At 47.4% G+C, this 25,040-nt stretch overlaps 1 protein-coding gene across 7 annotated transcripts in view; it reads right to left on the bottom strand.

The window, feature by feature from the left end:
- The window catches only part of LOC119973985 (echinoderm microtubule-associated protein-like 4), a 403,736-nt gene that overhangs the window by 15,728 nt on the left and 362,968 nt on the right, over window positions 1–25,040 (bottom strand). For all 7 annotated transcript variants that reach the window (XR_005462431.1, XM_038812765.1, XM_038812749.1 and 4 more), the window contains 2 exons: window positions 4,319–4,406; window positions 1,317–1,415 (listed from right to left, as the gene is read on the bottom strand). Coding sequence is in view for 6 of the 7 variants with exons in the window: in XM_038812765.1 (XP_038668693.1) it covers window positions 1,317–1,415; window positions 4,319–4,406 (187 nt within the window). In the remaining variant the exon portion in view is untranslated. The remainder of the gene's footprint in view (window positions 1–1,316; window positions 1,416–4,318; window positions 4,407–25,040) is intronic.

The following is a 25,040-nucleotide window of genomic DNA, read 5'->3' as shown; positions in this document are numbered from 1 at the left end:
TCATTTCAGACCCATAATATTTAAATATAAACCGTTCCAAATTATAATAATTCAGAAAATTGCACTTGCCTATGTATAGGATTTTGGTTTATATTGAAATTTATCAATTTCCCTGTTCTCAAACATTTCATAATGCAATTTCTTAAAGAAAATAAATTATTTGAGGAAATAATTTATTCGCAAGTGTAACATAGCCTTGGATACCAAGGCCATTTACTCAAAATAAGAACATTGTAGTTGAGAACAATCAAACCAGAGGTCGCTAATCATAACTGTTATATATTTATTTCATAAGTTGTATATTGCACATTTTCTGATTTTTATCTCTCCTCAAAATAACAATGGTTTTTCGTAGTGGATAAAATCTCTTTGAACATCAAATAATAATTCTTATCTTTGAAATGAGAATAATATATCAATACACTTGGATTAACATTTACCAATTCCAAAAAGTAGTAATGTTATTATGAGCCCAGGAGATGGCAATATTTGAGCATCTTTTTTATTAGTAGTAAGCATTTTGCGAGAAGCTACACAACTGAAATTTGACTTATTAATCGGCTAGTTAAAATAAGTCATACCGTAATGCTCATAAGTAAGACTTAAAGTGAAATAAAAGTGGCAATTTAACTTTTCAACATTAATAAATTAAAAACAATTTTGTACTGAATTATTTAGACCTTTACACTTCATTAATTATTTTTATAACATATTTTCTGTATTTTTCAGTGCGATACTGTTTTCCCTCCTCAAATGACTCAGAATTATACATTAACCATGATTCAGAGACCTCTTCCACTGCTTTTCCACAATAATACTTTTGAAATGAAAATCTTGCTGTGGGGAATCCTTTTTGTATAATAATAAAGATTATTATTAGAGGTAAACTACCACACCACCTATTTCAACATTTTACATTATAATCTGTATGACGATACATTAATAAAAAATATAAATATTGATGCAGTGGTATACCAAATAGGAGATCTTGTGGGTAACATCACTGTTTCTGAACAAAAGTCTGTAGGCTTGAGCCCCACTTCAGGACTTGATGGCCACAGAAGGTTCAGACAGATTGGTTGTCAATCTGTAAATCCTTCCATTATGCCTATGGCAGGTAGAAAGAGCAAGATTCTCCTGGTCAGCCATGCTTGATTATGGAGTGGTGATCCTCAAACTATAGACTCTGGCGACCAGAAGAACAAGCTATGGGAATAGATCTAAGCAGGTTGTTTGTCTGCCTTATGCATCTCTAGACACACGAGAGAATCAAAGTGAAGAGAAATCGAATAGTATATAATAATGCAACTACGTACCAAAAACATGAAAGCCCAGAACACACGTATATGTATACCATTCCATATCTCTGCATTCTGAGCGATTTCTGATCAGCTTGCAGCCATTCTGAATATCCCCTAAAAACACAACACCTTTAGATTAGCCAAAACACCAGGTTTTCCAGTTATTAAACTTTCAGATATTGCAATTTTATTTTAAATTTGTTTTGTTTGGTTCCTTGTTCCGCACTGTAACCAATCACTATTTGTCGATGTACCATTTGTCAATGTACTCTGTCGATTATTATTTTTGTCTACTACGTACGTACTGTGTATGTTCCCTTGGTCACAGAAAAATCGGTTTCACTGAACTTCGGTACATGTGACAATAAATCAATCAATCAATCAAACAAACAATCACTTCCACCTCCAGCAGTCATTTTCAAGAGAAGGCAGAAAACGTGAATTCCTCTGCTGCCATTTTGGAACACTCTCACTAAAACTCTGGATGAGAACAGTTGAAATATTCATCAATATAAAGTGAGAATTTTTGTATTGTGCTATTCTCATTAAAAAAAAACGTTGTTGCATCTATTTTACTTCATCAGTGACTCCATTGGAATGTGCTCCCAAAATTACCTGAATTGCAACATTCAAATTTTCATTTCCATTTTTTCCCTTGATGGCTAAACTAATGCTGGCCAACTTTCGTCTGAAGGGACCGTATGGCATGAATGGCAATAAAGAATAGGATTAAAATTTAGATCAGCTTCCAAGTGCCTGGGCATTACATTTAGTAAGTTTGAAATGTCTTTTTTTAATGCAGCAAGTGGTAATGACCTGGCATTTGCTGTGTATGAGGGTGTTAGAAGCAGAGACAATTAATGATTTCGAAAGGATATTAGATGGGCATTTGAGGGAAATCATTGTGCTGCTCGACAGGGATAGAGCAGGGTAGTTCCTCGCAGAATAAATCTAAAACATGACTGAAAATCGCATAGGTGGAATGGATAAGTATAAATTCTTGGCTAAGTAGTAGAGTTTAACTGGTTTCGGAGTGATTACCTGCATCAATATGTGATCACATTCTACCTTTACTCTCACTATTACTAAAACTCTATCCAACTCATCCGTTGTCACCTTAAGGTGAAATTTTCAAGCTTACTTGGAGTCTCAATGGAAGTAGGATTGGTGGTATAGAAAAGGAGTGATTTGAAGGTGTAATGTAACAGGACAGTAAAGTAGCTTCAGCTTAAAGCAAAACACTAGGGTTTATCAAGAGCCTACAGGTCAATATGAAACCTTAGAGTACTGTTCAGCACTGATTTTTACACTGGAGGGAGAATATTGAGGCTTTAGAGTCATAGTCTTCACGATATAGGTAGAGGCCTTTCAGCCCATTAATTCATGCCGGCTCTCTGTAGAACAATTCAATCAGTTCCATTCCCCCACTCTATTCCCGTAGTGGATTTTTCTCAAATGCCCATCTATTTCCTTTTGATATCATTCACCTTCTCTGTTTCTATCACCCTAATTAGCAGTGAGTTCCAGGTTTAAAACATTTAAAGCAATCCCCTTAACTTTACTTCCATTGACGTTTATCACTGTTTTATATTACACCTCGAGATGCTTTAGCTACATTAAAGGAATCACAGTAGTTAAGAGTAAGCAGAGATCATTGGCAAAATTGGGGAATTGCGATCTGTTGCTACACATTATTTAGATTAATTTTCAATAGATGGACATGTTACTACAATACTCTGGTCTGCTTACATTTAAAATATCTGTACTGTCTACAAAAACATTTGTGAAACATTAGAAATGCGTTCAAATTTATTTGGTGTATTTGTGACCATATGGAGAGTGGGAAAGGAAAATAAACCTATGCCACTTAAACATGTTAGCTGCCACTATGTTATCAGAATTTAGTATTGACCATACAAACGCTGCCTGTGAAATTTAGCATTCCCCACAGAATGAGTTGCAGCAGCCTTCCTGCAATGTGGTGCTAACTCAATGATAACTTACAATGAATTGGTTTTGAGCCTAGGTGACTAAATAATGTAGAGTGCACTAGCATTGATTTATAAATTCGGAGGTGTAAATACAGAGTCTCGCTTTGGGCATGCATAGCGAGGTGTTTCTTGGAGTCTGCAGCGCCGTGAACGGCCCCGCTATCAAATGGGATGCTGTTACCAAACCACCCCATCTAGACCACATTTAGCTAATTTCCCATTTTTAAATGCTGCCCCAATCTCTCAACCCCCCCAATACGGCCTCTGGATCCCCCCATCTTATTTGTTAAGGGGTCCTTGAGCACCCCCCCCCCCCCACCTCATAAGGGCAAAGCACCCCGAGACTGATCCCTGGCACCAACAAGCTGGCACCTGGCCAGCCTGGCAATGTCCCTGCCAGAGCCACAGGGGCATGCGGCGGTACCAACCCAGGGGCCTCAGATGGCTTGGGAGACACCCCCGCACACCTTTGTGTGGACCACTGCTAAATGGCACCAATGCGAGGTCTCCCACGCATGGGCATTAGTTCTCGGGCTTTGGGAGCCGACATATTTTTAAAAAAAATTTAGAGTACCCAATTATTTTTTTCCAATTAAGGGGCAATTTAGAATGGCCAATCCACCTATCCTGCACATCTTTGGGTTGTGGGGGTGAAACCCACGCAGACACGGGGAGAATGTGCAAACTCCTCACGGACAGTGACCCAGAGCCGGGATTCAAACCCGGGTCCTCAGCTCCGTAGGCAGCAATGCTAACCACTGCGCCACCGTGCTGCCTCCTGGGAGCCGACATATTTAAGGTGAGCCTGATTGTCGTTAGATCTTGAGGCATTCAGCGCGTCACAAATCGCATGAGGCGCCTTAGCGCGGCTGTTTGATCGCGCCCTAAATTTTCAGTTTAGTTTGATAACGGACTGAGAGAAAATATATTATTCAAAACAATAAAATAAATCAACAAATATGAGCACCATAAGTTACCTTAAAAATATTTGTTTTCACTTTTGGGTGGAAATATCAGAATACTTACAATATAGGATTTCGTAGTCTCCTGAGTTAGACATTATGAAATTTGTATCTGGTGACCAGTCAAGGTGTGTAATATAACTGGAATGTCCCTAAAGAGAGGGAAGAATCATAAAATCAATTCATAGATTATAAGCCAACGACACGTCTTTAAAATTGGAAAAAAATAGTAGAGATACAACAGCCATCAAATCAAGTTTCAAAATGTTGACCAGATAAGACAGCTGAGCCTCAATTTTCCACTGCAAAATACCCTTTGCATTACTGTAACTGGACATCTGGCTGTCGAAAATGTTTGCGAGTCTTGACAGAACTCTGCCCACTTTGCATGGTGGAGTACTTTTTTGAGAAGGTTCCAGCAGTATAGGAGGCACCCATCCTAAGCAGGCATGCATTTCATGACACCCTTCAAAATCACAATGTTGGGAGTGTACTACAGACCCCCCAACAGCCCGCAGGAGACAGAGGAGCAGCTGTGTAGTCAGATACTGAAGGTGTGAAAAAAGCAGGGTAGTTGTGATGGGCGATTTTGACTTCCCCCATATTGACTGGGAATCCCTTACAGCGAGGGGCTTGGACGGAAAGCAATTTGTTAGATGTGTCCAGGAAGGCTTTTTGATACAGTCTGTTGACAATCCAGCTAGGGAGGGGGCCACACTAGACTTGGTATTGGGGAATGAGCCAAGCCAGGTGATTGATGTTTCAGTGGGGGAGCATTTTGGGCTTAGTGACCATAATTCCATAAGATTTTGAGTAGTCATGGATAAGGACAAGAGTGGCCCGCGGGTGAGGATGCTTAATTTGGCCACTTACATCTAAATTAGACAGGAACTGGGGAATGTGAAATGGAGTGGCTATTTGAGAGTAAATCCACATCTGACATGTGGGATGCTTTTAAAAGCCAGTTGATTGAAGTGCAGGACAGGCATGTTCCCGCAAAAATGAAGGATAGAAATGGCAGGATTTAGGAACCATGGATGAAAAGAGCAATTGTAAGCTGAGTCAAAAGGAAAAAGGAAGCATACAATATGTCTAGGCATCTAAAAACTGACAAAGCCCTTGAGGAATACAGTGAAAGTAGGAAGGAACTTAAACATGGAATTAGGAGGGCTAAAAGGGGCCATGAAATGTCTTTAGCAAACATCGTCAAAGAAAATCCAAAGACTTTTATGCATATATTAGGAGCAAGAGGGTAGCAAGAGAAATAGTAGGCCCACTTAAGGACAATGGAGGGAAATTATGCGTGGAACCACAGGGAATCGGTGAAATCCATAATGAGTACTTTGTATCGGTACTCACCAGGGAGAAGGAAGTGACGGATGTTGAGGTCAGGTATAGGTATGTGAACTCTCTTGAGAATGACAATTTATCAAAGGAGGAAAGGTTGAGTATCCTAAATTGCATTCAGGTAGACAGGTCCCTGGGGACAGATGGGATTTATCCCAGATTACTGCGGGAGGCAAGGGGATAAATAGCTGGGGCCTTAACAGATATCTTCACATCCTCTTTGACCACAGGCTAGGTTCGAGAGGACTGGACTTGCTTAAGAAAGGAAGCAGGGACAATCCAGCAAATAATAGGCCTGTGAATCTGGCATCAGTGGTGGGGATGCTTTTGAAAAAGATACTGAGGGACAGAATGCATGCACACTTGGAGGAAAATGGACTAGTTAGTGACAAGGGGCATGGTTTTGTATGGGAAAGGTTATGTCTTACCACCTTGATTTGAGTTTTTTGAAGAGGTGACAAAGAGAATTGATGATAGGGCTGTGAATGCGGTTTATATGGACTTTAGTAAGGCGTTTGACAAGTCCCATATGGCTGACTGGTACAAAAACTAAAATCACATGGGATTTGGGGGTGGGCTAGCTAGATGGATACAGAACTAGCTTGGTTATAGAAGCCAGAGTAGGGAGGGTGCTTTTCTGAATGGAGATCTGTAGCTAGTATTTTCCGCAGGGTTCAGTGCTGGGACCTCTGTTGTTTGTAGTATATATAAATGATCTGGAGCAAAATGTGGGTGGTCTGATTAGTACGTTTGCAGATGACACAAAGATTGGCGGAGTGTGGCGAGGATTGTCAGAGGATACAACAGGATATAGATAGATTGGAGACTTGGGCACAGAAATGGCAGATGGTGTTTAATCCGGACAAATGGGAGGCGATGCATTTTGGAGGATCAAATCTAGGTATGAATTGTACTGTAATTGGCATTAGGAACATCAACATACAGAGAGATCTGGGCGTGCAGGTCCACAGCTCCCTAAAAGTGGCAATACAGGTGGCCAAGGTGATTAAGAAGGCGCATGGCATGCTTGAATTCATCTGCCGGGGCACTGATTACAAGAGTTGGGAAATTATGTATCAGCTATATACAACCTTGGTTAGGCTGCATTTGGAGTATTGCAGGCAATTGTAGTCACCACTTTATCAGAAGGACATAGAAGTTTTGGAGAGAGTGCAAAGAAGGTTGACTAGGATGTTGTCGGGTCTCAAGGGTGTTGGCTATGAGGCGAGGCTGAATAAACTAGGATTGTTTTCACTGGAAGGACGGAGGCCGAGGGGAGACCTGAGAGAGGTCTAAAAAATTATGAGACACTTAGACAGGGTGGACAGTCAGAGGCTTTTACCAAGGGTGGAAGTGTCAATTATAAGGGGCACAGATTCAAGGTGAGAGGGGGAAAGTTTAAGGGAGATGTGCGGGGTAAGTTTTTCATGCAGAGAGTGGTGGGTACCTTGAATGCGCTGCCAGAGGATGTGGTGGAAGCAGCCACATTAGCAACATTTAAGAGGCATCTGGCCTCACGGTAGCATGGTGGTTAGCATCAATGCTTCACAGCTCCAGGGTCCCAGGTTCAATTCCCGGCTGGGTCACTGTCTGTGTGGAGTCTGCACGTCCTCCCCGTGTGTGCGTGGGTTTCCTCCGGGTGCTCCGGTTTCCTCCCACAGTCCAAAGATGTGCGGGTTAGGTGGATTGGCCATGCTACATTGCCCGTAGTGTAAGGTTAATGGGGGGATTTGTTGGGTTACGGGTATACGGGTTACGTGGGTTTAAGTAGGGTGATCATTGCTTGGCACAACATCGAGGGCCGAAGGGCCTGTTCTGTGCTGTACTGTTCTATGGTTCTATGAATGGATATGAATAGGGAGGAAATAGAGGGATATGGACCGAGTAAGGGCAGAAGGATTTTTTTTAGTAAGGGCATCATGATCGGCACAGGCTTGAGGACCAAAGGGCCTGTCCCTGTGCTGGACATTTCTTTGTTCACTCTAAATTTCTGATACTTGGGGGATGCAAGATCATATTTCTCAAAGATGCCCATGCAAAATAGAAAGTCTGGGTTGCTAGAAAGTCAGTTGTACCTGATTTAAAGGGCACAGGTAAGTACATTAAATCTGCAACAATTAGTCACATTCTATTTTAATTATTTTCCTGTGTTCTTCTGCAGGCACTTGGATTCGCATGAAGTTTTGTGTATATTGTTCAAGTTTTCTTTTACTCCTAGCACTATTTCTGGTGTCAATAAGTTTCACATATCTGTGATGCTTGGAATAATAATAATCTTTATTGTGACAAGTAGGTTACATTAACACTGCAATGAAGTTCCTGTGAAAAGCCCCTAGTCGCCACATTCCGGCACCTGTTCGGGTACACAAAGGAAGAATTCAGAATGTCCAATTCACCTGACAGCACATCTTTTGGGACTTGGGAGGAAACCGGAGTACCCGGAGGAAACCCACGCAGACACGGGGACAATGTGCAGACTCCGCACAGACAGTGACCCAAGCCGGTAATTGAGCCTGGGACCCTGGAGCTGTGAAGCGACAGTGCTAACCACTGTGCTAGGAGGTTCTAATTGAGAGATGTCAGATTAGGCTGTAAAAGAAATGTTCGTGCCTGCTCATCAGACTTGGTTTTGGCAGACAATTAGTATTTGCAGTGGTTTCTCTCCACAAAATAAGCTTTTCCGGGGAAATCAGGCTTCAGTTATAAAGGAATGTTTATAGTCTAGCTTTGTTCTTTTTACAGACTGCTATGAAATGGTAACTATTCATTTCAGAAAATCTGCCACATGCCGTAGCATAATTTATCACACAAGACGACTAAATCACATCAAATTTTCCAAACAATAGTTTTAGCAAAGTACAACCTACACTCGATAGTAAAGGAATAAGCTATTAATGTTAAATGTTAATGTTAAATGTCATCTGTTATATTTGTGGGGCAATAAGATTAGCCTAAAAAGCAAAATCAAGGCACCAAGGCCCCCCCATTCTTTCCCTTGCCCAGATGCTGCTTCTTACCTGTCCTACACCCCTCCCCACCCTTCATACCATCCCTTTCACCCATCCATAAGCAGGGGCCCACTCAGGCCCTGACCGTTGTCAGTGGCACCTGGACACCCTTGCACTGCCACTGTGGCACCCTGGCAGTGCTTCTTCCAGCTTGGCAATGTCACGCAGTGCCAAGGAGGTAGCGCCAATGTGGACATGTTCCAGGGAGGGGGCTAGGGGTCCACCCTATCCCTGACTACCTCCCAGGGGCATTTGATGGCCTGGGTGACCCCCTCCCCCTCCTCAGGTGCCGTTTCGCCTGGTCCACGTTTGTGTGGACCAGTACTGAACGGCACCCGGCTGGGGCCTCCATGGGAGGCTGGTAGCTGCCGGGACGCTGGTAGATACTGGGTGAGTAGGCCGTAGTGATTTAAAACCTACTTAAGCGAGCGTGGCTTGGTCACGCCCATTGTGGGCGGGATTCTGATCTCACGAGGCGTACTGACTACTGGGAAGCCTGCCGAGGCTTCTCCTGACAGCTATTGGCCGCATCGCGCTCCCATTCCAGCGTGACCCAGCCAGTCGATTGCACCCCAAATCTCATATGTATGACAATTTCTATTAAAAGAGATAGTCCAGGAACTTGATGAATCAGGAGAAAAAATATTTTCAACCATGGAACAGACTAAAGATACTTCTGGGCATATTAATTGCCCTATCATAGCAAAAAACTAAATATTACACCTGGCACTGTGCAGTGTTTCTCAGACGTGGATATGTAGATACTTTCCAGCAGGCCCATGACATAATCTTAAGAATAATATTCGGAGATTTTAAGAGAAGAGGGCTTTTTAAAATAACTGGGGTGCAGCAAGGATCTCAGCTTACTACATTTGCCTATAGGCCGGTAAACAATGACCACAGGAAACAGTCCAGAATACGTGAATGAGTAATGGCCGGAGAGGAGCTTGGCGTGAGGTATGAGTGGAGTTTGGCAGTTCGTTGATGGATCCATCTGGTGGTATGTTTATTTTTCCTGATTTTGTGTCGATCACTGGAACAGGATTTGAACTGATTTGAATTGCCAGTGTGTTTCGTGTGTGTTATTAAATTCACCAGTCACTCTATATCAAATATTTTCATTGATATAATATTGTAATTTAGATATAGCCAGGACAGGGGAGAGGTGGAATCCGTGATCATTAATCCGAGGGATCCTTCAAGCAGAAAAGTTTGAGAATCACTAGCACAGCAGAAATAGTTGTAACCAAGGAGGTTCCGATGCAAGCCTAAACTTGCAATCTCAAAGTGCAAGCTACGAGGTTGTTAGACAAGATCAGAAGCAGAATAAGGAAACCAAGGACTTGAAACAACCATTTCTTTGACACAAGATATTCCAGGCATCTACCCAGCTCTGGCAGCTCCTCCCTACCTTAATATCCACAGATTTGCTAACTATTGCTCCATGAGAATCAGATGTATGCACAATTGAAATTGTTGTTTAAAACACCCAGATTCATCAGTGAGTGAAACCCCAGGCCACTTTGCAGATGATAACTTTGGTGACACAGACACTAAGCCCGAGGTCCCCCAGTGATGCCAAAGGCACTCAGTGCATGGGTCAACAAGTCCTTTCTCTGCTTGACACATTACCAATTGCTAATTAAAGCACGCATGACACAACTGCACCTCTCTGCCTCATGTTTCCCTTGCTGTGGATTCTCATGCTAATCACAGACTTTGTGTGGTAACGTCTGTGACTGTAACAGTGAAAAAGTAATCGGCAAAAATAGATACCTTAATTGCAGAAGTTAACTGATTATTTGACATCCGTAAAACATGCAATATCTGTATGCTATGACAAAAATGCCCTTTATCTCATTGATATTCCAATAGCTCAACTGATGAACTGTTAATAGGAATTATGCCAAAATTCTTCAGTTAATAAGACTTCATAGTTCATCTTACATTTGTTCAATTTCCCTGCAATCCAGAAGCTGAATTCCAAAGTTAAATGTTTTTATACCATCATGAGCAGCTTATTGCCATTCTGCAAAAAATTTGGCAGCTGCATGAAAATTCCTCTGGCTGAAATTTGAGCTTTGAGAGCAGGCTGGATTCTAGTTTAAGAAAGCCAGAGCTTTACTAATTATTCTTACTGAAAAGAAAGCAAATCACCGATTTATTGGGCTTTACTGATGAGAAATCCAGATTTCTGTATTACATGTACAAACGTAAAAATCAGATATTCCTAAAAAGGAATTGAAGAGTTTCAAACACTTTATTATTTTTTTAAATTTAGAGTACCCGATTCATTTTTTCCAATTAAGGGGGCAATTTAGCGTGGCCAATCCACCTACCCTGAACATCTTTGGGTTGTGGGGGGCGAAACCCACGCAAACACGGGGAGAATGTGAAAACTCCACACGGACAGTGACCCAGAGCTGGGATCAAACCTGGTACCTAGGCGCTGTGAGGCTGCAGTGCTGTCCAAGAATTTGAAACACTACAATGACACAGCGCAATCACTGTACAGCAGCAATCAACAAAATAAATACAACACTGAACAAACTAGTCGAGGACAAATTTGGAGAAGTCATGCTTAAATTGTACAGTCCTCTCGTCAGGGCACACCTTGAATGATGAGTTCTGATAACAGAGAAAGAGAAAATTTAAGTTAGATGACTGATTTATAATGCTTGCGGATTGTGTTATGTGGGAATACTGAACAGGCTTGAAGTGAGATAGATATTATACCAATAGTTTGGAAATGTGAATCTGGCACAGTTCTAAAGAATGTGCAGGAAATGAGGGACCTGGGGATGCATGAGCATCGATCTTTGAAAGTGGTAGGGTATATTCAGAGAGTGGTTAGCAAAGCATATGGGATCCTGGGCTTCATAAATAGAGACATTTGAGTCCAAATGGAGAAAAGTTATGCTAAACCTTTGAAAGCTCTGGTTAGGGCCCAACTACAGTACTACATCCAATTCTGGTCACCACACTTGAGAAAGTGAAGAGATTTACCTGCTGGGCTCATCTCCTAGGAGCAAAAAAGACTGAGTAGATATTTGATAGAAGTGTACAATATTATGGCACGTTTGACGAAAAGCAGTTCCCATTAGCTAGTGGTATAAGGATGAGAGAAAACAGATTTAAGGTTTTGGACAAGAGGTGCAGGGGGAACGAGAGGAATAGCTTTTTTATGTAGCAAGAACCTGCTGCCCACAAGGATGGTCGATGTGGAAACCATCAATGATTTCAAAAGGAAATTTGGTGGGCACTTGGAAAAAGTAAATCTGCAGACACATGGGCCGGGATTCTCCAAAATCCCGGCCAAGTGTTGGCATCGGCGTCAAAACCGGCGTGAGAGAAGCCGACATCAACGGACCTCCAGGCTGAGTCATTCTCCTCTTCCTTGGGGGCAAGCACTGCGATGGAGTGCTGTGCGCTGCTCCAGAGCCAAAAGCTGGCCCTACACGGCCGGCGCGGGTCCGCGCATGCGCGCCACGGCCTTCTCCGCGTCGGCTTCCGGGCAACATGACGGAGCCCTACAGGGGTCCGGCACGGAGGAACATAGGCCCCCCCCGGAATAAGCAAGCCCGCCGATTGGTTGCCCCCGATTGCAGCCTGGCCACTGTGGAGGCCCCCCCCGGAGTCAGCTCCCCCCGGCACACCAGGGTGGCCCCCGCAGTCAGAACGGCGAGGTCCCGCTGGGTAGGACCATATGCGAATGACGCCGGCGGGACTTGGCGGGCAGTCCGCCCGTTGAGCATGGAGGATCGCCGCTGGGGTCACTTTCAACGGACCTAGACTGGCGCCACAGCGACTGCGGCGGTGCAAATGCCGTGGATTCTCCGGTCGCCGGAGAATCGGTGGCCCGGCATCGGAACGGCGTGACGGGATTCCCCCCCCCCCCGGCGTCGATTCTCCGACCCAGCGCGGGATCGGATAATCCCGCCCATGGTGATTTAAAAAAAAAAGTGATTTATGGGATGTGGGCGTCACTGGTTAGGCCACCATTTATTGCCCATCCCTAGTTGCCCTTCAGAAGGTGGTGAGTTGCCTTCTTGAACTGCTCCAGTCCCTGAGGTGTAGGTGCACCGACAGTGCTGTAAGGGAGTGAGGTCCAGGATTTTACCCAGTGACAGTGAAGGAACAGCGATACATTTCCAAGTCAGAGTGGTGAGTGACTTGGAGAGGAGCCTCCAGGTGATGGTGTTCCCTGGTGTCTGCTGCTCTTGTCCTTCTAGATGATAGTGATCGTGGGTTTGGAAGGTGTTAAGGCACCGTGGCAAGTTACTGCAGTGTATCTTGTAGATGGTACAGTTAGTCAGTGGTGGAGGGTTTGAATATTTGTGGAAGGGGGAGCAATCAAGCGGGCTGCTTTGTCCTGCATGGTGTTTAGTTTCTTGTTGCTGGAGCTGAACTCATCCAGACAAGTGGAGAGTATTCCATTACACTCCTGACTTGTGCTCTGTATGGACTGGATTTGGGAGGGGCGGGGGGGGGGGGGGGGGGGGGGGGGGGGGGGGGGGGGGGGGGGGGGGGGGGGGGGGGGGGGGGGGGGGGGGGGGGGGGGGGGGTGTCAGGAGGTGAGTTACTCACCTTAGGATTCCTAGACTCTGACCTGCCCTGGTGGCCACGGGATTATTATGGATAGTCCAGTTCAGTTTCTGATCAATGGTAACCCTCCAGGATGTTGATTGTGGGGGATTCAGTGATGGCAATACCATTGAATGTCAATGGACAATGGTTAAATCCTCTTGTGTAGGGGATGATCTCATTGGCTGGCACTTGTGTGGCACGAATGCAAGTTGCAACCGTCAGGTCAGAGGCTGGATATTGTCCAGATCTTGCTGCATTTGGACATGGCAATGTTTCATCTATCTGAGGAATGAATGCGTAACAGTGTGCAGCCAGGGGCTGGTTTAGCAAGGGGCTGGTTAGCACACGGCGCTAAATCACTGGCTTTTAAAGCATGACCAAGGCAGGCCAGCAGCACGGTTCAATTCCCGTTCCAGCCTCCCCGAACAGGCGCCGAGATGTGGCGAATAGGGGCTTTTCACAGTAACGTCATTGAGCCTACTTGGGTGACAATAAGCGATTTTCATTTCATTCATTTTTCTTCTGCGAACATCCCCACTTCTTACATTATGACGGCAGGGAGGTCATTGATAAAGCAGCTGGCATGGGACATTACCCTGAGGAACTCTGCAGTGATGACCTGGAGCTGAGATGATTGACCTCCAACCACCACAACCATCTTTGTGCCAGGTATGACTCCAACCAGCAGAGCGTTTTTCCCGGATTCCCATTGACTCCATTTAGCGAGGGTCCCTTGATGCCATAGATCGGGTCAAATGCTGCCTTGATGTCAAAGGCAGTCGGGCCTCACCTCACCTCTGGATTTCAGCTCTTTTGTCCATGTTTGAACCAAGGCTGCAATGAGGTCAGGATCTGAGTGACCCTGGCAGAACCCAAACTGAGCGCCAGTGAGCAGGTTATTGCTGAATACGTACCGATCGATATCACTGTTGATGACTCCTTCCATCACTTTGCTGATGGAGTGTAGACCGATAGGGCAGTAATATGGCTGGGTTGCATTCGTCCTGTTTCTTGTGTTCATAAGTCTTCAGTACTATTACCAGAATACTGTCAGGGTGCTTAGCCTTTGCAGTGTCCAGTGCCTTTAGCCATTTTTTGATATCATGTGGAGTGAATCGAATTGGCTGAAGACTGACATTTGTGATGTGGGGACCTCCGGAGGAGACCAAAATGGATCTTCCAATCGGCACTTCTGACTGAAGATTACGTGAATGCCTCGACCTCGTCTTTTGTAACAATGTGCTGGGCTCCTCCATCATTGAGGATGGATTTTTGTGGAGGCCTCCTCCTCCAGGCAGTTCTTTAATTGTTCACTACCATTCAAGGCTGGGTGTGGCAGACTGCAGAGCTTAGATCTGATGTGTTTGTTGTGGAATCGCTTTGCTCTTTCCATACTTGCCTGCTTATGCTGTTGGCTCACATTAGTCCTGTGTTGTAGCTTCACCAGTCTGACCTCAGTTTTTATATGCCTGGTGTTGCTCCTGGCATGCTCACCTAAAGTCTTCATTGAACCAGTTTGATCACATGCTTGGTGATAATGGCAGAGTGGGGGATATGTTGGACTGAGGTTGCAGATGTTGGTTGAATACAATTCTGCTGCTGATGGCCCAAAGCACCTAATTGTTGCCCAGTCTTGAGCCGCTGGCTAGATCTGTTCAAAGTCTTCCCATTTAGCATGGTAATAGTGCCACACAACACCATTGGAGGGCATCATCATGTGAAACGGGACTTTGTCTCGGTGGTCACTTCTAACCGATACTTTTTTAAAAAAATAATTTTTATTGAGATTTTCACAAAATATCAAAACAGAAAATATCAACAAGAAAACAGTATTAACAAAAAGAAAGAAAGAAAAACACATAACCCCCAAAACCAACCCCCCCCCCCCCAAAGTAACTACAAACGAAGAAATAGATAACCCCGGCATATTCAATAACACATGTACACATTTCGCCCCACCCCGAACAAACACCCCCCCTCCCCCCCCTCCCCCCCTCCTCTCCCCCCTCCCCCTCCCCTCCTCCTCTCCCCCTCCTCTCTCTCTCCCCCCTCTCTCTCCTCTCCCCCCCCCTCTCTCTCCCCCCCATCTCTCTCTCCCCCCCTCTCTCTCTCTCTCTCCCCCCCCTCTCTCTCTCTCCACCCCTCCCCCCTCCCTCTCCCCCCCCCCCCCCCCCCCCCCCCCTCTCCCCGGGTTGCTGCTGCTGCCGCCTATTTTCCTACCGTTCTGCCAGGAAGTCAAGGAAGGCTGCCGCCTAAAGAACCCCTGTACTGATCCCCTCATGGCAAATCTCACCCTCTCCAATTTGATGAACCCCGCCATATCGTTGATCCAGGCCTCCACGCTTGTGGCCTCGCATCCTTCCACTGAAGAAGAATCCTCTGCCGGGCTACTAGGACGCAAAGGCCAGAACACCGGCCTCTTCGCCTCCTGCACTCCCGGCTCCACTGCAACCCCAAATATTGCGAGTTCCCCAACCTGGCTTGAATCTGGATCCTACCACCCTCGACACCGTCCTAGCTACCCCCTTCCAAAACTCCCCCAGCATTGGGCACGTCCAAAACATATGTGCATGGTTCGCTGGGCTCCCCGAGCACCTAGCACACCTGTCTTCACCCCCGAAAAACCTACTCATCTTCGTCCCGGTCATGTGAGCCCTATGTAGCACCTTGAACTGTATGAGGGTAAGCCTCGCACAAGAATAGGAGGAATTCACTCTTTCCAGGGCATCCGCCCACATCCCCTCCTCAATCTCCTCACCCAGCTCCTCTTCCCATTTACCCTTCAGCTCCTCCACCGAGGCCTCATCTACCTCCTGCATTACGTGGTACACGTCCGAAATCCTCACTCCTCCAACCCACACCTCCGAGAGAACCCTGTCCCGTACCCCTCGTGGGGGGAAAAGAGGGAACCCCTCCACCTGCCGCCTGGCAAATGCCTAAACCTGCACGTACCTAAACATGTTCCCCGGGGGAGCCCAACTTCCCCTCTAACTCACCCAGGCTCGCAAACCTCCCAGCCACAAACAGGTCCCTCAACCTCCTAATACCTACCCTGTGCCAGCCAAGAAACCCGCCATCGATGCTCCCTGGAACAAACTAGTGGTTCCCCCGCATCGGGGACTCCAGCAAGCCCCCCACCTCTCCCATATGCCGTCTCCGATTGCCCCCAGATTTTGAGGGTAGCCCGCCACTACCGGGCTCGTGGTATACCTCGTTGGAGGGAGCGGCAACGGCGCCGTTACCAGCGCCTCCAGGCTCTCGTCCTCCTGCAGGACGCCATCTCCATCCTCTTCCATGCTTTCCCCTTCCCGTCCATTACCCACTTCCGCACCATCGCTGCGTTGGCAGCCCAATAGTACCCACATAGGTTGGGCCAGTGCAGCCCCCCCCCCCCCCCCCCCCCATATCCCTGCCCCGCTCCAAAAATACCCTTCTCACCCTCGGAGTCCCATGCGCCCATACAAATACTCCTGTTGACCCCCCTAAAAAAGGCCTTCGGGATAAGGATGGGGAGGCACTGGAACAGGAACAAAAACCTCGGGAACACCGTCATCTTGACTGACTGCACCCTGCCCGCCAGCGACAGCGGCAACATGTCCCATCTTTTAAACTCCTCCTCCATTTGCTCCACCAGCCTAGTGAGGTTAAGTTTGTGTAGGGCCCCCCCAGCTCGCTAGCCACCTGACTCTCCCAGGTACCTAAAGCTCCTCCTGCCCTTTCAGTGGGAGCCTACCAATCCCCTCCTCCTGATCTCCCGGGTGCACTACGGACAACTCACTCTTTACCCCAGGTTAAGCTTGTACCCTGAAAGCCCCCAAATTCCCTAAGATCTTCATCACCCTCCGCATTCCCCCCACTGGGTCCGCCACATATAGCAACAAGTCTTCTGCGCTCCTCTGTGCTCCTCCCCACGCCCCGCACCAGACCCCTCCACTTCCTCGACTCCCTCAACGCCATGGCCAGGGCTCAATTGCCAACGCAAAGGGCAAGGGGGACAGGGGACACCCCTGTCTTGTCCCCCGGTACAACCGAAAGTACTCTCCGACTCCTCCTATTCGTGGCTACTCTCGCCATCGGTGCCTCATATAACAGCCTCACCCCAACTGACAAACCCCTCCCCGAACCCAAACCGTTCCACACCCTCCCACTGGTACACCCACTCAACCCTATCAAAGGCCTTCTCCGCGTCTAATGCTACCACTACTCGCCGCTCCCCTGCAACCGTCGGCATCATTATAACATTCAGAAGCCTACGTATATTGGTGTTCAGCTGCCTTCCCTTCACAAACCCTCATGAATGACCCCCGGCACACAGTCCTCTATCCTTGTGGCCAAGATGTTAGCCAACAGCTTGGCAGCCACATTTAACAGCGAGATCGGCCTATATGATCCACACTGCAGGGGGTCCTTGTCACCGTTTAAAGGATCAAGGAAATCAGCGCCCGTGACATAGTCGGGGGCAAAGCTCCCCCCTCCCTTGCCTCGTTAAAGGTCCTAACCACAGGGGGCCCAGCAGGTCTGCGTACATTTTATAAAATTCGACTGGGAACCCATCCAGCCCCGCGCCTTCCCCGACTGCATGCTGCCTATCCCAGTAACCACTCCTCCAGCTCAATCAGCGCCCCCAGCCCCTCCACCTGCCCCTCCTCCACCTTCGGAAATCTCAGCCTGTCCAAAAAGCGGCCCATTCGCCTCCCTCCACCGGAGGTTCGGACCGGTACAATTCCCCATAAAAGTCCCTGAAGACTCCATTAATGTCCACCCCCCTTCGCACCACATTTCCTCCCCTATCCTTCACTGCACCAATCTCCCTGGCCGCATCCTGCTTACGGAGCTGATGCGCCAACATCCTACTCGCCTTCTCTCCATATCCGTACACCGCTCCCTGTGCCTTCCTCCACTGAGCTTCCGCCTTTCTGGTGGTCAGTAAGTCGAACTTGGCCTGATGATTACACCGCTCCCTCAGCAATCCATCCTCCGGAGCCTCCGCTATCTCCTGTCCCACCCTCACCATCTCCCCCACCAACCTCTCCCTTTGCTCTCCCCTCTCCCTATGGGCTTAGATGGAAATCAACTCCCCTCTAATCACCGCCTTCAATGCCTCCCAGACTGTCCCACTCGGACCTCCCATTATCATTGGCCTCTAAAGTACCTCTTGATACACCCCCGAACCCGTCCGCCCACCTCCTCATGCCGCCAGCAGCCCCAACCTCCAGGCGGCAGAGCGGGCGCTGGTCCTCTCCTCCCCCAACTCAAGGTCCACCCAGTGCGGGGCATGATCCTAAATGACTATGGCCGAATACTCCGCCATCCTCCACCCTCGAAATCAGCATCCCCTGCCCAGAACAAAAAAAAAATCGATCCGGGAATAGGCTTTATGCACGTGGGAGAAAAATGAATACTCCCTGGCCCTCAGCCTCGCGAACCTCCAAGGATCCACCCCTCCCATCTGGTCCATAAACCCCTCAACACCTTAGCCGCCGCGGGCCTCCTGCCTGTCCTGGACATGGATCGATCTAATGGGCGATCAAGCACTGTATTAAAGTCCCCCCCCCCAATATCAGGCCCCCCGTCTCCAGATCTGGAAGGCGGCCCAACATGCGCCGCATGAAACCCGCATTGTCCCAGTTTGGGGCATAGACATTCACCAGCACCACCCGCTCCCCTTGCAACTTGCCGCTCACCATCATATACCTCCCGCCACTGTCAGCCACCACCTTGGACGCCTCGAACGACACCCTTTTTCCCACCAGGATTGCCACCTCCCCGATTGTTTGCATCCAGCCCCGAATGAAACACTTGGCCTACCCATCCCTTCCTCAGTCTAACCTGGTCCGCCACCTTCAGGTGCGTCTCCTGGAGCAACAGCCACGTCCGCCTTCAGCCCCTTCAGGTGCGTAACACCCGGCCCGTTTGACCGGCCCATTCAGCCCCTCACATTCCAAGTTATCAGCCGGATCAGAGGGGCTCCCTGCCCCCCACCCCAGTCGACTAGCCATGACCCATCCCCCTGCCCCCCCACGGCGGCAAACCCCCACCCCAGCCCCCCCCTGCAGCTCCTTCCTGGCCGTTTCAGCAGCAACCCGGTAACCCCCCTCCCCAGGCTAGGACCCCTCCCAGCTGCGTTACTCCCTCCATAGCACTCCCGTGAGCCAGCTAACTTCTGCTGACCCCGGCGGCTCCCGCCACACCTTCGACCCCTCCCAACGTGGGGCTACTTCTCCTCCCCCATACCCGTCAGCAGACTCTCCTCTTCCCCCTCCCGCTCTCGCGCGGGGGGGAAAAAGCCCGCGCTACTCAGCTCCAACCCCGCCCCCATCCACCCTCAGCGCGGGAAACAAAAGAAAACCCTGCGCTTTCCCCCTGCCTGACCCCGCCTCCTCTAGGGTAGCTCCCCTTGTCGGCCCCCACCACCAGCTCCCCACACTCCAAAGTCTACCCCCCCAACCCGAGCCCATCCACCAAACCCACGCGAAAAGACAGCGCCCCACCCCCCCTAGAAACAAGACACAACCAGCATAAAACATCATGAAACAGAGAACCCCACCAAAAGTTAACACAGTTATTACAAACCCCGACCCTCAGTTAGAGTCCAAATTCTCGCCTGCACAAAGGCCCACGCCTTCTCCGGGGACTCAAAATAAAAGTGTCGGTCTTGTAGGTGACCCACAGACGCGCCGGCTGTAACATGCCAAACTTCACACTCTTTCTGTGGAACACCGCCTTCGTCCGGTTGTACCCGGCCTCCGCTTAGCCACCTCCGCACTCCAGCCCTGGTAGATCCGCACTACCATGTTCTCCCACTTGCTACTTCCGCTCCTTCTTGGCCCACCTAAGCACGCACTCTCAGTCAACGAACCAGTGGAACCGCACCAGCACCGCCTGTGGCGGCTCATTCGGCTTGGCCTCCTGGCCAGTATTCTGTGGGCCCCCTCCAGCTCCAGGGGCCACTGGAAGGACCCAGCTCCCATCAGCGAGTTCAGCAAGACGACCACATAGGCCCCCAGGTCTGACCCCTTCAGCCCCTCCGTGAGGCCCAGGATCCGCAAATGTTTCCTCCGCCTCGACCGGTTCTCCATCTCCTTGAACCGCATCCTGCCACTTCTTATGGAGCGCCTCATGCATCTCCACCTTTACCCGCGAGGGCCGCGGCCTCATCCTCTCTTTCGGAGGCTTGTTATCGGAGCTCCCGGATCTCCATCCCCTGGGCTGTCTGCGTCGCCAGCAGCTTGTCCGTATTAGCCTTCAGCGAGTCTAGCAGCTCCACTTTTAGCTCCCGGAAACAGCGCTGGAGAGTCTCCTGCTGCTCCTGCGCCCACTGCCTCCATTCCTCGAGGCCTCCGCTGGCCGCCATCTTGTTTTTCTTCCCCCGCTTTTTTGTAGGCGCTGCCACCGCTATTTTGCTGGCCCCACTCCTGGTCCAGACCATAGAACACTGGGGATCTGCTGCTGACACCTTCCCACGTCGGGAATTGTCGAACAAGCTGGGGGACCTTAAAAGAGCCCAAAAGTCCGTTCCTGGCGGGAGCTGCCGAACGTGCGGCTTAGCTCCGCATAGCCGCAACCGGAAGTCCACTTCTACCGATACTGTCATGAACAGATGCACCTGCAGCAGGCAGGTTGGTGAGGTAGAGGTCAATTATGTTTTTCCCTCATCTTGATTTCCTCACCACCTGCTGCAGTCTCAGTCCAGCTGCTATGTCCTTCAGGACTCGGCCGCTCGGTCTGTGGTGGTACAACCGAGCCATTCTTGGTGATGGACAGAGCAAATTGTGCAACCTTGCCATCCTCTGCTTCCTCCAACTGGCGTTCAACAGGGAGGAGTGCTCATTCATCAGTTGAAGCTGGCCAGTACATGGTAGTACTTGTACAGGGTGTTGGTGAGGCCACATCTGGAGTAGTGTATCCAGTTTTGGTCTCCTTATTTGAGGAAGGATGTAGTGGCATTGGAGACGTTCAGAGGAAGTTCACCAGATTGATTCCGTGGATGCAAGGGTTGATGAAACGAGAGATTAAACAGTTTGAGCTTATACTCACTGGAGTTTAGAAGGATGAGATGAGATCTGATCAAGGTGTATACAATACTAAATGGGATTGATAAAGTTAATGTAATGATAACACCATTTTCAAATGGCATCCCGATCTCCACAAAAAAATGCCCGACCTCCCCCCAGCCCAAACGTAATATGTGAGGGTCCCCTGTCCCCCCTTGCTCCCCAAGCACCAACACCGGGCAACCCCGGCCTGATTGTGCACGTGCAAAAAATACCAGCGTGGCATCTTGGGAGCGCCAACCTGGCAGTGCCCCTGCCAGCTGACGGAGCCATCTGGGTACCTTGGCAGTGCCTGGCTGGAACCAGCAGTGCCAGGGCAGAAGCCTGCCCAAAGGGTGTGCAGCTGGGGGCCTCCGATCCCCTTGGAGACCCCCACCATAAGTGCTGTTCCATCTGTTCCCCGTTTGTGGGGACCAGCACCAAATGGCGCTCGCCCCAGGTATCCGAGGTGAAGGGATTGAATTCCCAACCCTTAGGAACCTTGGGGATCTTCACATTAGAGTAAGGCTTACTGCCTCGCTCTAATATGCAGATCTGCCAAAAACTGATTCTGCCCATTGTGGGCGGGATTCCACTTGCAACGTCTCATGAGATTGCGTTGGATCTTGCGAGGTGTTGTGAGCCAGGCAGATCCCGGGAGTGGGGTCTCCCGTCTTTCACCGACCACGCTGCACTGCGGAGAGCTGCTTTTCCAGCGCAGCGTGGCTGGAAGATCGTGCCCGGAGTCATTAAATGTTTTCAAGAAAGAGATAGATATGTTTTTGATTAAAAAAACAGGTTAAAGGGATATGGGCGACAGGTGGATTTGAGACCGGGAAGAGATAAGCCATAATTTGATTGAATGGCAGAGCATCTCGAGGGGCTCAATTGCCTACTTCTGCTCCTAATCCTATGTTGCTATGTAATTAGCAGGAGGTTTCCTTGCCCATGTTTAACCTGAAGTCATGAGACTTCATGGTGTCCAGAGTCCATGATGAGGACTCCCAGGGGAACTCCCTCCCGCCTGTATATCACTATGCTGCCACCTCTGCTGGGTCTGTCCTGCCGGTGAGACAGGACGTACCCAGGAATGGTGACAGTGGTGGCTGGGACATTGTCTGAAAGGTATGATTCTGTGAGTATAACTATTTCAGTCTATTACTTGACTAGTGTGTGAGACAGTTCTCCCAACTTTGGCACAATCCCCCAGATGTTAGTAAGGAAAGCTTTTCAGGGTCGACAGGGCTGGGTTTGCTGTTGTCATTTCCAGTGCCGGAGTCGATGCCGGAGGTCCATCCGGTTTCATGCCTTGGTTGTGTTTTCGTAACGGTTGAATACAACTGAGTGGCTTTCCAGGCCATTTCAGAGCGGATTGAAGGGTCAACTACATGGCTGTGGGTCTGGCGAGACATTAGGCCAGACCAGGTAAGGATGGCAGATTTCCTTCTTTAAAGGATTGAAAAAAAGGACTGGACTTGACTGGATTGCGCCACTGAGAGCCAGCATGGACTGGATAGCTGAATGTCTTCCTTCCATGCCAAATGTGATTCATGAAACCGAGCATACTGATAGACCTCGAGGACAGACAGACTGGTGGGGTGGGTGGACAATGGCTGTTGACATTAAAACAGAGAAGTAGGAAGTGATACATTTTAGTAGGAAGAATGCAAAGAAATAATAAAGGATAAAGTTCTAAAGGGGATATAGGAAGAAACAGATCTGGGGGTCTATGTGCACAAATCACAAAAGTAGGTACAGTGTTTGGAAGGTGGTTAAAATGGCATACGGGATTCCTGGGCTTTATAAAAGCATAGAAAAGCAAAAAACACTGCTTTGACCTCAACTGGAGTAGTGTTGAATCCTGGTGCCACACTTTAGGAAGGATGCAAAGGCTTCAGGGACAGTGCAGAAAAGATTCATAAGAATGGTTTCAGAGACGAGGGAGTTACGTTCATGTTGGAGGAATTAAAGTTGTTGTCCTTAGTAAAAGGCTGAGAAGAGATTTGATAGAGGCGTTCAAAATCATGAGGTGGCTAGAAAGATAGATGAAGAGAAACTGTTCCCATTGGCAGGATGGTTAAGAAGCAGAGGACACAAATTTAAAGTGACAGGCAAAAGAACCATAGGTGACATGAGAAAGAACTTTTTATGCAGCAAGTGGTTACAATTTCAAATGCACTGCATGAGAGGGTGAAGGCGGCAGATTCAATGCTCACTTTCAAAGGGAAAATGAATATATACCTGAAGAAAATAAAATTGCAGGGCTACCGTTTTTTCCCAGGGAACTGGCACAGATTGAAGATGGGGTTAAAAAGCCGTCTGCTGTGCTGCAGCCATTCTATAGATCTATGCTTCGACTAATGACAAATCTGAACAGCTGTAATGAATGTTAACTATAGATAAAAGAATACCCAGTAAAAGGAATGCAGGGTAATGATTGAAAATGCTACCTATCACACTTTGCAATGAATTGACATGGCCTGAGAAACAACTCTTTTGCAGTTTTTCTGAAACAAATTCTGTCAAGGGAAACAGCATAGATTATAACAGGCCAGTCAGAGACACGAGTATTTAAGTTATGATTATATTCTCCCGTGTTTGCGTGGGTTTCGCCCCCATAACCCAAAATATGTGCAGGCTAGGTGGTTTGGCCATGCTAAATCGCCCCTTAATTGGAAAAAATGAATTGGGTACTCTAAATTTATTATTTTTTAAAATTTAAGTAATGATGACTAGGGCTTTGATCGAGATAAGGTGAAGCAATGTTCCAGCAAAATCATCTTTTCCTGGCTTAACAGGATGAAAAATCATTGGAGAAAACCAACAGAAAGCTCGACAACTTCTTGCGAGGATGAAAATCATGATTTAAACAAAGGCCACAGAACATAATTGGGCATTGTGTTCATGAAGAAATTTCCTGGGACAGTATGGCTTGTCTATATAGTAAAGGACATAAACAGTTGAACACATTGGATATCTGTACTGCAGTTGAAGATCCCACTAATTGTTGGAAGGAGATCCTGAGTTAGAAAAAGACAGTCTGGCTGATGATCGGGAGAAGAATTTATAACTGCAAAAGATAGTTACTTCTTGAGATTGTATGATTGCAGTTAATAACCTATTTCAGCTTGATGCTAATAAAGTGTTTACTTGGTGGAGCAACATATATCAGTGAAGTGTTGACTTGCTAGAAGTAAATAAATCAGCTGCTGTTCTTTTATTTTTTTCTCAACTTATTAAATCTGTAACTTTTATTTATAACCATTTTAATTTTCCTGTAAGCGTTTCAAATCTGTGCCCCTTTTAAATCTGTAATTCTGTGAAGAAAATAAACTAACCACAATAAGAATAGCAACAATTTAAGTGAGTCATCAGTTTGTTCCCATAATTTGTGGGTTATAAGAACTATACGTAGAATGAGGGCTGATAAAAGATAAAAACTCCACATAACAAATAAAGAAAAAACAAGTTTGTGTGAGAGTGTGCACAGCACTTCGTATAGTAGGACATCCCTGTAGGCTGTAATTTAATTATACTGTCGCCAGCATGTCTCCATTCCAAATTAAAATCATGAAAATCAAAGACTATTTTATTATACAAACAAGCCAAATTTCATATTCATATTAATGCTCAAATACATGCAAAGTTTTACAACCATAATACATTAAAACCACAAATATAAATGAAATTTGATGAAGTGCCACATGATGGATTTGTAGGTAAAATTAGAGCCCTTGGAACAAAAGGGACAGCCCAGCATGGATACAAAATTGGCTGAGTGACAGAAAAGAGAGCAATGGTAAATAGAAAA

This window comes from Scyliorhinus canicula, chromosome 1 (assembly GCF_902713615.1).
Source record: "Scyliorhinus canicula chromosome 1, sScyCan1.1, whole genome shotgun sequence".
In the NCBI taxonomy this organism is placed as follows: Eukaryota; Metazoa; Chordata; class Chondrichthyes; order Carcharhiniformes; family Scyliorhinidae; genus Scyliorhinus; species Scyliorhinus canicula.
The sequence above is the reverse complement of the archived record's forward strand: the minus strand, read 5'-3'. Positions and strand labels throughout refer to the sequence as shown.